This window comes from Anas platyrhynchos, chromosome 5 (genome assembly GCF_047663525.1).
Source record: "Anas platyrhynchos isolate ZD024472 breed Pekin duck chromosome 5, IASCAAS_PekinDuck_T2T, whole genome shotgun sequence".
In the NCBI taxonomy this organism is placed as follows: Eukaryota; Metazoa; Chordata; class Aves; order Anseriformes; family Anatidae; genus Anas; species Anas platyrhynchos.
The window spans coordinates 61,214,265-61,229,458 of record NC_092591.1 but is presented as its reverse complement, the minus strand read 5'-3'; the positions used below and the strand labels follow the sequence as shown (position 1 = coordinate 61,229,458).

At 35.8% G+C, this 15,194-nt stretch overlaps 1 protein-coding gene across 22 annotated transcripts in view; it reads right to left on the bottom strand.

Annotated features, from left to right (window-relative positions):
• SOX6 (SRY-box transcription factor 6) overlaps nt 1-15,194 on the bottom strand; it is a 380,857-nt gene that overhangs the window by 23,865 nt on the left and 341,798 nt on the right. For all 22 annotated transcript variants that reach the window (XM_072039305.1, XM_072039316.1, XM_021273352.4 and 19 more), the window contains one exon: nt 11,212-11,320. In XM_072039305.1, coding sequence (XP_071895406.1) covers nt 11,212-11,320 — 109 coding nt within the window. The remainder of the gene's footprint in view (nt 1-11,211; nt 11,321-15,194) is intronic.

Below are 15,194 nucleotides of genomic sequence, written 5' to 3'. Positions count from 1 at the left end.
ACTTTGCGGTGAGCTGATGCATGTGGCTCGTGGCTTTGCAAAATGAAGGAAATTCTACCCAGTTATATATCAGCATATATTTTCCGAAGTGCCTTGTTTTCAGTTTTGGTGGCAGTGAGTTTACTATTTTAGTACATTTGTTTTACATATGCAAGCAAAATTCTTAATCTTGAATAAAACACAGCCCCAGTTTTCACAGCCATCCTCACAACCTGTATATATGTTTTCCCCCATTTGAAAGACAGGAGCTAAAATTAATAGTGAAGTATATTCTGTGTGTAAAACCAAATCAACTGTTCTCAGCTCTGTCACTGGTAGCAGTTTACTCACCGGTGTTCAAAGCTCAACTGTTAGTTGGGTCATATTAAAGGCTGAAACAATATTTCTAAATAAGATGTTATCACATCCATGCTCCACAGCCAGCCATGCCCAAATCTACATTATTTAAATGAATCAAAACCGCTAAATGCAACTATTTTCTTGATGACTTACACAAACAGTTTAGATTTCTTGACCACATTTTATGGCAAAATTAACCCTTACAGAAATTGGGCACAGAGTACAGCTAAAATAATGAAATTATAAATTCCATGGAATATTAACTGAATTAGTTAATGCTTAAGGTCTGACTTAAGCCCTCAAAGGCCAGCATAGCCCCACTTGTGCTGTAACACAAGAGCTTGAGAAGTTATTCTCTGGAGATCCACAAAACATCTAGATAGAAATTGGCATAAAGAAGCAGTCTCTACTATAAATTTGGGGATGAATGTAAGTGTTGTAAGATTTTTCAATCATGTGCCACTTGCAGACTTCAAGACCCTTCACAGATAATTAATTAAACACTAACAACCCCCTTCTGACATAGATATTATCGACAGAGAAAATGTGAAACACATTTAAGTTCAAGGTTATTCAGTCTAAGTAATGACACCAGAAGTACTGGACTGCCAGTCATCAGGTCTGACTACGATCTACATCCCCACAAACACTATTGCTGTTTCCCTTTGATATTTCATTTTATACTCCAGTGAGGAAAGCAAAGGCCCGTAGTAACAAAAAACATGGACAAAATACTCCAGCCCGTGAGAAATATTGCTAAGAGTTATTATCGGGTATCTGATAAGATCTATTGATACTACAAATTTTTTTGTTTTGTTTTCCCAGAAGAAAACCTGCTGCTTTCTGAAATTGTTGTTACTATATTAATCATCTTCCAAGTCAAAACAATAGAAAAAGGAATGCAATAATCTATTTAACAGGAACATGTTTTCGTAACAGTAACAGATTGATTGCCAGTGCAAGTGTTAACCCACATAATTTCAAACTTCTCCTGACATCACAGTGTCACCCAGAACATCTAGAAAACATGATATTGATTTTAAAATGCAGGGATTAACTCTGCAATCTTCAGTCATCCCTAACAGTTTTTTAGAAATCCTGCCCGAACAAGGGCCACAGGACATGATCCATTCAGATTTCAGTCAATGCTTTGTTTTGTTTTAAGATGGAGAAATGACAGACAGGAATTCATCACAGAGGAAAAGGCAGCCTGACTTCATATTTGATGGATGCATTGTTCAAGGTGTGGCTGAACACTATTAATGAACAACTTCGCTTGCTCCAATGTATCAAAACAATGAATTTTAAAAGATTAAATTGAATGTGATTTTTAAAGGGAACTACGTTTAGCAATGGGAGAGAGCTTTACAAAGCCACCTCCCTCAAAATCTGTGATATTAATGAAGTTCAGAAAAAAAAACTTGCAAAAGGTTTTAATGTGTTAAAATCACTCCATTAGTGACCCATTTCCTGGGTTAAATCTGCAATTGACTTTGGCACCTTCTAGCACATGCAACATCATTCTTTATATCAGTATAACTAATTCCCTTCCACCCAGTGTTTACTGTTCTCACTTGCCATATCATGTCAGTAATTAGATTGCAAGGACCTAGGGCTAGGGTATGTATATGCCAGTTCTTCTTGCCTTTCATATGGGGTGCTGATATTACAAAAATTAATAATTAGTAAATAATACATCATGAAGGGAGAGAAACAAAACCAGCATGATAACAGGAGTGCTAAGTTCATGAGTAATAATAAATGTTAGGAAAAACTCTTAAGGCTAATTTTTCAAATATGCTGCACCTGCATATTTTGGATTTGTAAGTGAAGCCAGGAAGACACTTTTACAAATAAGGCAATGGCATGACCAAATATGTTGCCACGATTATCTGATTTGGAATTAAAAAAAAAAAAAAAAAAAAGAAAAAAGAGGGATTTGCCATGAAAAGAGGGATTTGCCATGAAATAGGCACTTATGTGAAAAATCCTCACAGGAAGCTGTGCTTCCTGTGAAACTATTATCTGCCCAATTGAAAAGATAATTGAATATTTGCAAAAGCTGTGAAGGTACTGTAATGCCCACCCCAGACACATTTTGGACCACTGATTCCCTAAAATTAAATCAAAATACAAATGAAGAAAATATTTTCCTCTTGTTACTAACTTCTGCGCTAAAGGCTTGCTTGGATACTTGGCATATCTATGTGGAAGAAAAGCAGATGCTCTTAAACACTTGTCAATTGCTGAGATACTGAGGTTCCTGGAGGAGAAAATGGTACATGGTGTAAATTTAGAAAAATAGACAGTTGTACAAAGAAGACTGCTTGTCTGGAAGCTCTATCCATTGCTCATGCTTATCCTGAATACACAATGCTCTTTTCTTAATATATTCATATTTCTGTCCTGCTCCTAGTGCTCAAGAAGGTATAAAAAAGTGCAAGATTCCTCCCTCCTCCATGCAGCATGATGGTGCCTTTCTCCATCAACTGACAATTCACTTGTACCTGAAAATTTCACATTATTTTAAGCAGCTTTGATGTCCTTTGGCAATATTGGAGCTAGACAAAGATGTGTACAGAGCTAAGCATCAGTACCATGGGTTTTTTGACATCTATGGTAGCTGTACATGAACTCCAGAGTGTGAAAAAAATGTTTTAAACCACCGAGCTAATATATTGAATTTTTCACTTACTCCACTTAAAAATAGCTAAGCAAACTGACTGATGCTTTCAGGATTTGTGACAGTAATTTTCTCATGGGCGAAGATTTTCTTGTGTAAAACTGCAGCCCACAGTTACTTTTTACAGCCTTGTTCTAAATTCCTGAAAACAATGTTTTACTATATCATGGAAACTGTGACAAGCCCTTAAGTGTAACTGTGCTAATGGGCACCCCTGAACAAAACTCTGGGCATTGTAACAGTGATTGTACATTAGAAATTCTAGCTACAATTTTAAAAATAAAGGTGCTATTCTAAAGAATCAATCACTGTAACATAGAAACAGCAAACGAGAAAGCCTGGTATTTAGCAGTAGGAAAAAAATACCTCAGACAGTTGAAAATCAAAAGGTAATACTTGTGGAAGACATCCAGATTTATTATGCTGAAAGTGAGAAGCATACTATATGTTTAATATTAGTATCTTGAGAGGAGTAGGTTTCAATGCAATGGGAAAATCAGTCCACACACCCTCAGCCCTCAGCTCAGATTTTTCAGTACTCAAAGTGGGAGTTCCCTCTGTAAAATATTACAGGGATGCTGGCAACAAGAAGATTCATAAAGTGGTTACCATCAGAAAAGTGATGGGATGGTTCTTAACGACAGAAGGGCTTATTCCTATCCCATCTGCAGACACTGAGTTACTCCAGGACTGAGGCACTGAATCTCATCCAACACAACTGAATTACTGTGCCTAAGTACTTTATCACAGATTCATGATCTGTTATGCGTTATTCTGAAAAATTTGAGCGTATCACTGAAGTTTCAGGCATAATCAAATAGCTTCATATGTGTTAAAAATGGCAACCGCATTTAATGAAAGCCACCTTTTCGCATCTGTTCTAATTAACCAAGATGTTAAGAAGTTATTTTATCTTTAAATAATAAAGATAAACTTATGAGATTTTGTTTTTAAGACCTATAACAAGAATAGGGGGGGGGGGGGGGGGATAAAAATTCCACTGCTTGAGCTTACTGCATTCTCTCTGGAAACGCTTCTTTATTTTCAGACAGCTTTCACTGTTTTCTGATTTTCATCTTTCCCTTCTCAACTGCCATAGCAACTATTACAAATATTTATGTGCGACAAATACTGGCGAGGAGAGGCATTCTTTCCTCCAGTATTTATGAGGCACTGTCACAAAAGTAGGCGATGCTTTGTCACGCGTGTACTACCTTCTGTTTACACCTCTGCATAGGGGGGTGTTAAACAAGTTACCTCACAGGCTTGGACTGTGTTGGCAGCCTGCCAGGATTGATCTGCCTGCAAAAATATGGTTCCCTTTCACCTACCTCTTCAGCCGATCAAAGTCGACCTTCTCTGGAGTTAAGAAGGACCTGTCTCACCCTTCTGTATAAACATTTAGCATTTATTTACTGTCGGGTATATATGAGCATGTTGAAGCTTGGAGCATTTGGTCAAGATGTTCCTCTAAGAAAGGATTGATGTTTTGTTTTGTTTTTTACTGAAGAGATTTGCAAAATCCAGACACCTGTCACAATGTCTGCTCTAGTGCTGGGATATCAGAAATGAAGTTTGACAGATGGTCAGAAATTTGGAGCTGTACAAAGTGGCAGTTTCTCCTCACCCTTAGGTATCACCGTTGTAGTCCTTTTATTGGTCCCTTTCTCATGTTTTTCTCATAAGGCCAAGGCAATCTCTTCTACATTGCAAAGACTCCTTGTGTTCCCCCAGTTAGCTCACTCCTCTCCTTCACATATACCTCATTGATTCCATGTTCACTGCTGCTTCTGCCACTGCAACCACTCATCTGCTCACTGTATTCTGGAAGTGGGTAAAATCTGTGAGGATTCCTAACACTGCTTCTTTCTTTCTCCGCCATTCAATTTCCCTTGCTTTGGGGGAGGCATAATCTCTTGCTGTGCTACAAAATGCCTTGCAATGTGGCTATCCAACTCAAATCTGAATGAGATGGACATAAAAAGAGTGACTGCTGTAATTGCTGCAAATCCTGAACAATTCATTGACTTTGTATGCTGGACAGCAAATACACTGTCTGAAATGCTGCAGAACCAGATTCCTATGCTTATTATTTAATAGAAATATGTTCATTTAAAAACAAAGGTGAGCTTGGGTTCAGGTCCAAAATTAGGTTCAGAACAAAATCCGAGTATATTTGAACTAGAATTAGTGATATCAAGCTAGGGCTTACTACTGCAGGTAGCCTATTACCGATGGTTATGCAGTACACAGTCCCCATTTGGCTTGCATTCAGTCTACCTGATGAATGGTCAAAGATACCACGATCAAACAGATAAGGCTTAAAGCTAAATCACCTCAAACAGTGAGAATATAGAAAAACACAATCTTATACCAAGGAACTTACAAATTAAAGTAAGAGATGGCAGGCAGTGAAAGGGAAGACAGAGGCACTAATGAGGACACAGGCACTAAGTCGATTAATTGGACTAGAAGATGGGCTGGTACCAAGCCCAGACTGGGGACTCCATGATACATCTTAATGACTGACTCAACATCTATGTTCGTAGCAAAGCTGATCCTCTGGGAGTTTTTGAAAAGTAATAATCTAAAGGATGAAGTAAGTACATAGATAAAGAATATAAACAGCTATTTTTAAAATTCTTTTATCTCAATGAGCAGGGATGGATCTATCCCTCACAACTATGGACCGTACTTAACATACTCTGACAGATTTGTTTCAAAGAAAGAAGCAGCAAGTGCTAAACAAAATTTACAGAATCAGGAAGACTACTGCATAAGAAATAGAACAAATGAAAACATTAAAACAGGACTCAGAAGAAAAGGGCTTTGTGTGCATTGTCCCATATGGCAAACTCCGAGGCCAAATATTTAACTCGCAAGCCCCTGACTCTAATGTATTAACACAAATGAACACTGAACTTGGAACTAAATGTTAGAGCTAATATGGCATTTTCATCTATTTCCAGTTGCTTTTTAAAACTGAATTTACCTTTACAATGCAACTGATTTTTCACATTGGAAAATGGGACAGAGAACTTCTCTTTTACAAAATCACATAGTGAGACAGTGGCAAAACAATAACATTCAGATGTTGTTCAGGATACAATCAAGAGAACCATATATTAACAGATCCAATTCTTTGGCAGGAATTATGATCAGGTCTTGATGGAATATGAATCCCTACAATTGCTGAAGGAAACCCTACTGCAACCTGAGCTACGGTAAAATCAGTAATTGTCAGCAGGAACATTAGGTCTATTCTGCAGATTACTATCTAATACAAAGCAAAATCTTAACATACTTCCTACAGATTTCCCATAGCATTGGACCATAAGTACAAAAAAGAGAAAAATCTATAAACATAGTGTACATTTTCTACAAGCACAAGTAGTATGTGATTCAAAAGAAGCAGCACTATCACTAAAGCTGTGTATCTATGGAAGGAGTTTCTGTTTCAGAACTAGAACCAATAAAAGGTATTTAGATCATCCAATCTTCTCAAATAAAACAAGTAAATAGTTTAGGTTCCTCCACCTAGAATTTAGCAAGGGCTCACCAACAACTCCTGACTATATTCTACCACACTGGTCAGTTAATATGTGTCAGTCACACTCATAGAGGAGTTTTAGCTAAAGACAGATTCAAAGCTGTCTTGGTGTGTCCATGGTAGATAGCAATTCTTCAATACTGACAATCTCAAATTCTCAAAGTTATGAAGCAGCCTACAGAAAGAATGATGTTTCATTTAAAATGATGAAGTTGGGAGAAAAAAATCTTGCTTAGTTCTATAATTGGCTGTTTCTTGTAATTTTGCATACCAGTTGCTGAGTATTTATGAGGCTCTCAAAACATGCTTTTTAATTTTGCCAGCTACAATTGAATCACACATTTTAACAGGACAACTCAGATTTCCAGGTAATGATACAGCTGTAACAGCTGGGGATTATTCATCAAATAGTGTCACAGCCAATGGCAATGTTTTTGAATACAGTCTGAGCATGGTTTTTAATATAGTTAGCCCAACCCGACTGGTGGCTAAGAAAGTAGTAGAGATGTTGGTTTATATCATGTTTAATATAAAACTCTTACAGATGATTCTCAGGCCTCCATTCAGATGAGAGTTAGGTCACTGTGAGTAACACAAGCTTAGAATACAACTTTATATGCTAATTCATCTCTGTAAGGACACCTGGTTACTATTAGTCTAAAGAAAGTTTCACAAACTGAGCAGGGACAAGTCTAAGTCCTAAAGGTCATTCTGCTGTATCCTTTCATATTTATGTCTCATAATTGCATAAAGCCAAATGTAGGGAATTTTAAGACCTGTCTTCTAATTCACAACTTAAAAATTACGCATGTAGCTTCAGCTTCTGATCAATAACCAAATACCACAAACATTCCTAGGATTAAAGGAAAATGTAGCTAGGAAAATCTGCCAAAGTCAGATCACTGACATATACCATAGATAAGATATAAAGAGTAGAGAGAAATCATTGCAAGATACTATTACAAAGGCATTCCATAAACACAAAAGTTTGCTGATATTTCTTGTAACAAATTACTTGAAGCTTAAAGGCTATATCAAAGCTATGGTACTGGAGCACTTCCCAGATCTTGTCTGTCTCAGCTGCATGCTGGGATGAGACAGACATGTACCATGCCTCTGCACACTTAGTTTCCTTTGGAAATGCAGGTGTGCAGGTAGGCAGGGAGTGGAACTGCATTCCATCAGAGCTCCCTTGGTATAGATTAGCAAGGGGGTAGGATGCTGTTCAAATTGCACTTCCCCACAGTTTATGACCATCAGTAGGACTAAATTTGGACTCCTTGCCTTGGAACAAGACTGTAAAGAAAAAAAAAAAGCCATCTACAAGTATTTAATATATCTTTTCTAAGTGTAGTATATGTCACAATTCTGAAGTTTGAAAATTCTGGTGATGGGAGTATAATCTGATAGGCCTAATAGCCACACACTCACTCTATCACAAATGCACTTGAACCTCATGGAACTGGATGATGAAGAAAGAAAGTGTTGTCAAAAGTTGGCCACCAATGTTACTTCAGAAATGTTTATTTTCGGTACGACTGTGTAAAAGCATACAACAAAACAGGTCAGTATTATCTAGAGTTGTCTACAGCAATGTGCACTGAAAAATATATTAAGAAAACTGGAAAAAAAAAAAAAAAAAAAAAGATTAAAAGTGACTATGACAGAACAGAAAAGAAGGTGTGTGAAGAAACACACCAGGTCTTAAAAGGTTATGATGATGGTTAGTAGGAACCTTTGACATTCAGTTGAGATTGTGACCTTGGCAACACGCCACAGTGCAACAAGGTTGTCTTCTTCTAGAGGAGGCAGAAGAGTAAGTTGTCAAGTTTCTTAGGAACCCAACATTTAAACAGACACATGTACACAAGCACAAAATACTGGCAGTGCATACAAAAAACTTTGTGACTTTGTGAAGATCTGTAACAGATTCATAATGATTAGGAAGAAACATTAATATTTTTGAAAATGAACAGAACCTGTAGCACGGTACAAAGCATCAGAGGCCATAATTCAACTGCTGACATTTCAGCAGCACTCTTTCCAATGGACTTCCACTCTTAAGAGATGCCACGTTAGAAGTGCTATCTCCTCTCTAACTTGCCAAAGATGAGTGGCAAAACTTAGGTGGTATTTTGAAGGTCTTTTTTATGTCTATCTAATATCTGAGTTCACCTTGTCTACAACTGGAAGGTCAAATAAATATCTCAGTTTTGAAATTCTGCCAACGTTTTTTTCTCAGCTCAGCAGTGGTATTCGCCGAACACATCTTTTCCAGAGACATCTCTTGGCTGCTAAACGAAGTATGGAAATCTGAATCCATTCATGAACTCAGATTTCCCATGCAGCAACACACCATTCCCCAAACTGCCCCACCAGCTCTAGAAAGACACGAGCACTGTCCTTAAACTGGCACACATCACTGTAGCTTGGGTTACTACATATGTCAAAGCTTCGTTCTGCACTATCCAGTAACAAGAAGGGCTGTCAGTACCACGAGGTGTACCAGGATACTAAATTAAGGACACTAGAAAGAGAAAGGTTGGATTGAAGGAAATGAGTCAAAGCCAGAGAGTCAGCTTTATGCCATAGGAATCTGTAACTGCGTGTCTATACGTATCCTGTAGTCACTTTTCATCCTAACTGAGGAAAAAAATACTCTTCAACATGTTGAAATATGAGAAGTTGAAGCAGGATGGAAATTTCTTCTCAAAGCAGTTTATAAATAACTGATTAGTCAATAAGTACTTTTGAAAGTCCCATGTATCTCCTAAGTCCTTTTTCCAGAAAAAGAACATTGCAAAACACCTGTCTGAAAGCTATTTCTTAACTATATTCTGTCCATTACTTTTCTGTTTAAACCACATCCAATTAGGTACGAGCAAATGACTCAGAAATAGTAGCTCCCTAAAAATGAGAATCTGGAAATTATTGATTTTATAATGATCTATTTATATATACTGGGAAAATCTGAAATGTTTCATCAAAATGACAGCCTTCTAACAAATATGATTTTTAATAAATAGTTGATGACCTTTAGTCATCTTACTGTTATGGAGACCAGAAATCTTGACTATGAAAAATTACTTTAAAACAATTGTTTAAGCAAAAAGCATGTAAGCATGTGCTCATGGTATGTGTCAGTTCCACCTGACAAGTTAATCATGATTTTAAGCCGATAAGTAGGAATGTTCTGCTGAAATAAATCTGAATTTTACTATTCCTTTGTATGGATGAGTCAATACAGGAACAAGAATCCAAGGAACATCTTGGATCTGAACTTGCACTGTCTCCACTGAGTGTATGTCCTTGTCCAAGGCTCTTTAGGTTTGCCCAAGAACTGATTGAAAATAATGTATGTCAGCTGGCAAGCAAGGAGAATCAGGACTCTAAGGTGTTTTATCACAGACATATCATGCACTACTTGTACATAAAATAAAATAAAATAAAATAAAATAAAATAAAATAAAATAAAATAAAATAAAATAAAATAAAATGACAATTGCTACTTTTCAGACTTCAAACTGAAGGGGCCTTATCTGAACCATTTATTTGTGGGTCACAGAGACACAGAACAGAATCTGTGGTCAGAGGAGTACTTCTCTACACAGAAAATATTAATGTTTCTTAATCAGGCAAATTCTGTCTCTGTATTTTAAGAATAATTTGAAAAAAGACCTATTGGTCAACAGTCATGAGCTTATTGGTCCTGTTCTTTTGATCCAAGAACAAAGCAAACTGATAACTTGTGAAATGCTTGGATATTAACAGAAAAAAAAAAAAAAATATATATATATATATATATATATATATTAGCCTTTTTGCTGAAGAACAGTGGCATAACTAGAATTTGTGAAGTTAAAAAAAAAAAAAAAAAAAAAGAAAAAAAAAAAAAAGGTAAATCCAGGGGGAAAATTTGCATTTTCTGCTAACTGAATGGTAGATTAATCTTACTAATCTTACTACAGTCACTGGTAGAGTTCCTATCTACCTATATGTTCTCTTGCAGTGTATGATAAGGTAGAGGTTAAACTCAGTCTTGAGAAACACTGATTTCCATCTGTAGCTTGATCCTGTAATGCATGATATACTGAACTCTCACTAAAATCAGTACAAATGCACTGAAGGTTTGTATCATGTATAAGGCATTCATACAGAAAATGTGAAATATTTTTACATTTTCACTTGACAGCTGTCTGTCCATAAAAGTGTGCTTGCTATATCTTGAATAGTTTGTGAGTGCACTGGTTGACAGACTTCTTAAAGAGCTCTAACTTTCTCCAAAGCTGCTAAATCCTTAAAAACTGGTGAAAGTATATACATGTATATACTGCCTTTCTGAGATAATTTTCTCAGTGTTCCCTACATTTTTATTAGTAGCATAAAATGTAAACACTTATTTGACAGCTCCTAGGGGAAAAAACAGCTATGTCGTAGGAGGGCTTAGAGTATAAATGCAATGCAGTATTTTTCATGTATCTGCCCTTTGCTATGGAGTTATTACAATCTCGCAAAAATGCTCAAAAAATGCTATGCTGGGATATAAGCTAGACAGCACCTATGACACTAGCAGCATTTCAGATACAGAACCATTCTGTGATGCAGTGGTCAATAACCCACAGTCAAAATTGCAACTCACCTTCTGCATCTTCTGGCCTTGTAAGATCAATGACACCAGGGCCCAGTTTTCCATCTTCATTGGGTTTCCCTGTTAACTGGGGGCCTAAATTCTCAAACCTTGTTCTTTCCTGGAAAAGAACAGAAGTACTCTTAATGCCCAAATATTTTATATCTCATTGTGAGCCTGTACATGGATGTATACACTGATACATGCCTTATTTTCTAAATACAAATAAATAACAAATGCATTTGATTAGAAATTTCACTCAGGGACTATATTTTTAACAGATTCTGAATGTTTGCATTTATGAAAATCAGTTTTTAAATGTGAAACATATACAGAAGCTTTGAAATTATTTTGATCTGCACTGCCATAATGCATAAATGATTGTACATGCAAATACAAAACACTCTTGGCAGGGAACAGCGCCGACTGATGCTGCTCACTTTGCCTTTCCACTTATTTTCTAACTTAAACTAGAAAAGACAATCAACATTTGGGAGACATGAAAATTCAGAAGTTGAGAGAAGAGTTTGTATTAAAATATACTGCTAATTTAATGGAAAAAGCACTTTTTTCCAATTCAAGTTAGCATTCATACCTCTGAGAAAATACAAGACTGAATTTTATGCAAGAGTTTTTCAAAGACAAGTATTTGAAAGAAGGAATAATAGATGACAGAACTGATACTATTATTTTGTCTAGGAATTTAAATTGTACCTTTGGTAGAAAGAGAACCTAAGGAGATAAAAAAAAAAAAAAAAAAAAAAAAAAAAGGAAAGAAAAGAAAAGAAAAAGAGTGCTTACATCTAGAAAAAAACACAAAGCTTTTGAGAGCTGGAGACCTCCATAGGAATGCTGGAACTGGTAACTGAAAGGTATTTTGTGTGTTAACCCAGTTCTTCAGTCAACTACTGGACAAGGTCACTACAATTGACAGTGTAGTGTTGCCTCACAATAGCAGTCTCTGTAGTGCTGTGTATCAGTAGCAAAGCATTCAATGGTTATCATTAATTTAGCGTTCTCATTTGAAGGAACATAACATGTTTTCCCTCTTGCCTTGTTGTTACCTCTTCAGACTAAACTTGGCATTATGTTGTACTTGTGAATGAATGAAACCTTGTTGTTCATTACTATGAAACAATATTAAATGTCATGTCAGCTTGAATTTACAGACATGAAATACCAGCTTTCAGCTCTACGAACAGTTTCTCCATGTTATACTTAATGCATTATGCAGAAGTAGAGTGCTGATTGCTGTTCAGTCTATTGTTCAATGACCTAGTTCTGTGCTGTGCATGCTAGACGTAAAAGATTATGAGTTTCTCTCTTGCAAGATGGTTAGAAGCTTGGAAACGTTCTTAAGAATCAAACATCCTTGATGGCCTTCACTTCTCATTTATTGCACATCCAAATATTTCTTTGTGTTATCACTATATTTTAGGAATATATTTCAGTAATAAAATCCAGTTACCAAACAATTCAGAAATTCTTTTGAATCCCCATTTTTTTGATTGCTCCAATCATGGACTATTATTATTTTCTTTTAATTTGCAGAGGAAAAAAAGAAAACAAAAATCTGACACCATGCTACAACATGCAGCTAAGGCATTTTAGGTACTAATTGCATTTCTAAAAGAAGTTTCACAGAATCTTTCAATCATCTAACAAAATGTCTCTGCATTTTATTATTGGTTAATTTCATAACTTATTTTCCTCTATTAAATCTGTGGCTGATGAAGGAGCTTACACATACAAAGAAACTCACAGAGTAAAGAAAGAGTTACAAGTGAAATGTGAGTGCAGAAAGGAACTGTAATACCTGAGTTCTAATATTGTACTGAAAGATGTTGTGCAATGTAACAATACACCTGAATCATCATGATTGGGTCTGTTTTACTAGTAGACAGAATAAAAAATAAGTTTGTCAAGGATTCCGCGTTCCATTGCAAAAGGCTGATTTGCAGTTGAAATAAAAACAAAGATCAGTACTAAGAAAACAGCTTTTGGCACATATATTGTCTCTCCCAAAACATTTGCACTAAAAGCTTTTTCTTAAGGATGTTAACACAGCACCTGCAGTATTCTTGGAAGAACAGCCTTTAAGTGTGTTTCAGAAGGAGAAATACCTTTCTGCTATAAAAATCAACAGACTCTGCTACATATCAATATGCACATTTGAAATATCTTTCTAGTCATTCATTCTCTTTGATTTTACCAGAAAATATTCTGTTGAAAAAGAAAGGAAGAAAAAAAATGTTTCTGAAAGAATATCAATATTTTGACATGGAAAGAGAAAAGGGAGAATTGCATAATAAGGTTCAGGAACAGTAAAACGAAAGCACTTATACCATAAAAATACCTGCTCTTGTCAAACAAAGGAGATGTACTTTTATTTCTTTCATAACCTCCTCCTTCTAATTCATGAAAAGCTGTAACAAAGCTACTTAAATGTTTGAAATGCCTTTTAAAGTAATTTTTTTGCTTGCTTTTTATTGAAAATAATCACAGTGATTATAAAAAATAAAAATAAAATAAAACAAAATATTTGCCTTGGGATTAGACAAACTCAGAAGAAATGTGAAAATAGAATAATGGTCCCCAATATTAATTAGGTTTTTATCTAGTCTTTACATTTTCGTGAAATACAACAAATTCATATGAAATTTATCATTAGAAAGGAAACTTATCCCACTAGGTTCTGATCCTTTTTTAAGGGATTTGTCTTTGCTCCTGTCTTGAGTTCATCCTAAGGAGAATAGTTGTTTAAACTAATAATCCTTTCAAAACATATCTGTTTCCTAGTATGAATAAGGACTGAGAGGAAGATTAATTCTGTCCATAGTATTCCTATATGAACTAAAAATACACTTTAATTTAAAGTGAATGCCTATAAATAGCTATGCTAATAAATATGTTACCGATACATGCATTATATTTGCAAACATGTAGTTTGACTACTGGATATATTGCTACCCCCATCCTCCTTGCATTAACAGAAAAATTTGGTGAGTTTGTAATAAGGTGCACTGCTCTGGACAGTGCAAGTGTTTTGTCTTCTGTGAAAAAGCATTTTGGATTTCTATATTGAATGGTTTTGGTTTGTTTGTTTGTACTAGCTATGGAGCTTACACTGTATAGTCACATTAAGTTTTCCCATTAAAATTTTAGAGAAAGGTTTAAGGACACAGCACTGACAACCTTTTCTCATACGACTAGACCAACACAGTCAGTTGGAGTCCACATGGAAAACTGAAAGCTCTTCCCAGAACAATTCAAATCCTTTGTGCTTCTGTTTATGTTGAATATAGAGTAAAAATAATCACGTCTCTAAAATGAGCAAAAGAAGAGGGGAAAGATTCTTCTTAACAGCCAAATCTTAATATTCCCATCTGTGATACGATTAGGCACTTATTTATGCGTTGCCAGTCACAAACATGCAGAAAACGTAAAAGTTATTGAAAAAAATTAAAGTCTGCTCAACTGTCTTGCAGGACTGTTGGTTCTCTAAGTGCTTTGAAATTATGATGTATGAGGTAGATGTTGCATATTAAATAAAGATATTTAAATTATAAAGCCCCCGTTAGTGAGAGCTGATGAATGTTAAATGTTATGAGCCACAAGGCTGTGGCATCCATCATATTCACATATTATCACAGTCAGTGATGGAGCAGCCCCAGTGATGACAGATAGACTGCTAGATAGTTATCCCTTATTTCCAGAGTCGCCAAGCAAGCCTTTCAATCCCTTTGGCATTATTTTTAGCTTTGCATTAAATTAGCAACTTTTCCGTCATGTTCTGGCAGAAAGAATCAATTCTTTCTTCACGTGTGGAAGGTGGAAGAACGATTCACTAAAGCAAGAAGGAAAGGAAAAAGAAGCAGCAGCCTTTTTCTCTGAGAAGGCTGCAAACTTCAAATGACTAGAAACAAATGTAAAATTGTGATCGTGTGAAAGAACAGCAATGAAACAGTAAGCACACAATAATGGCTTTTCTCTAC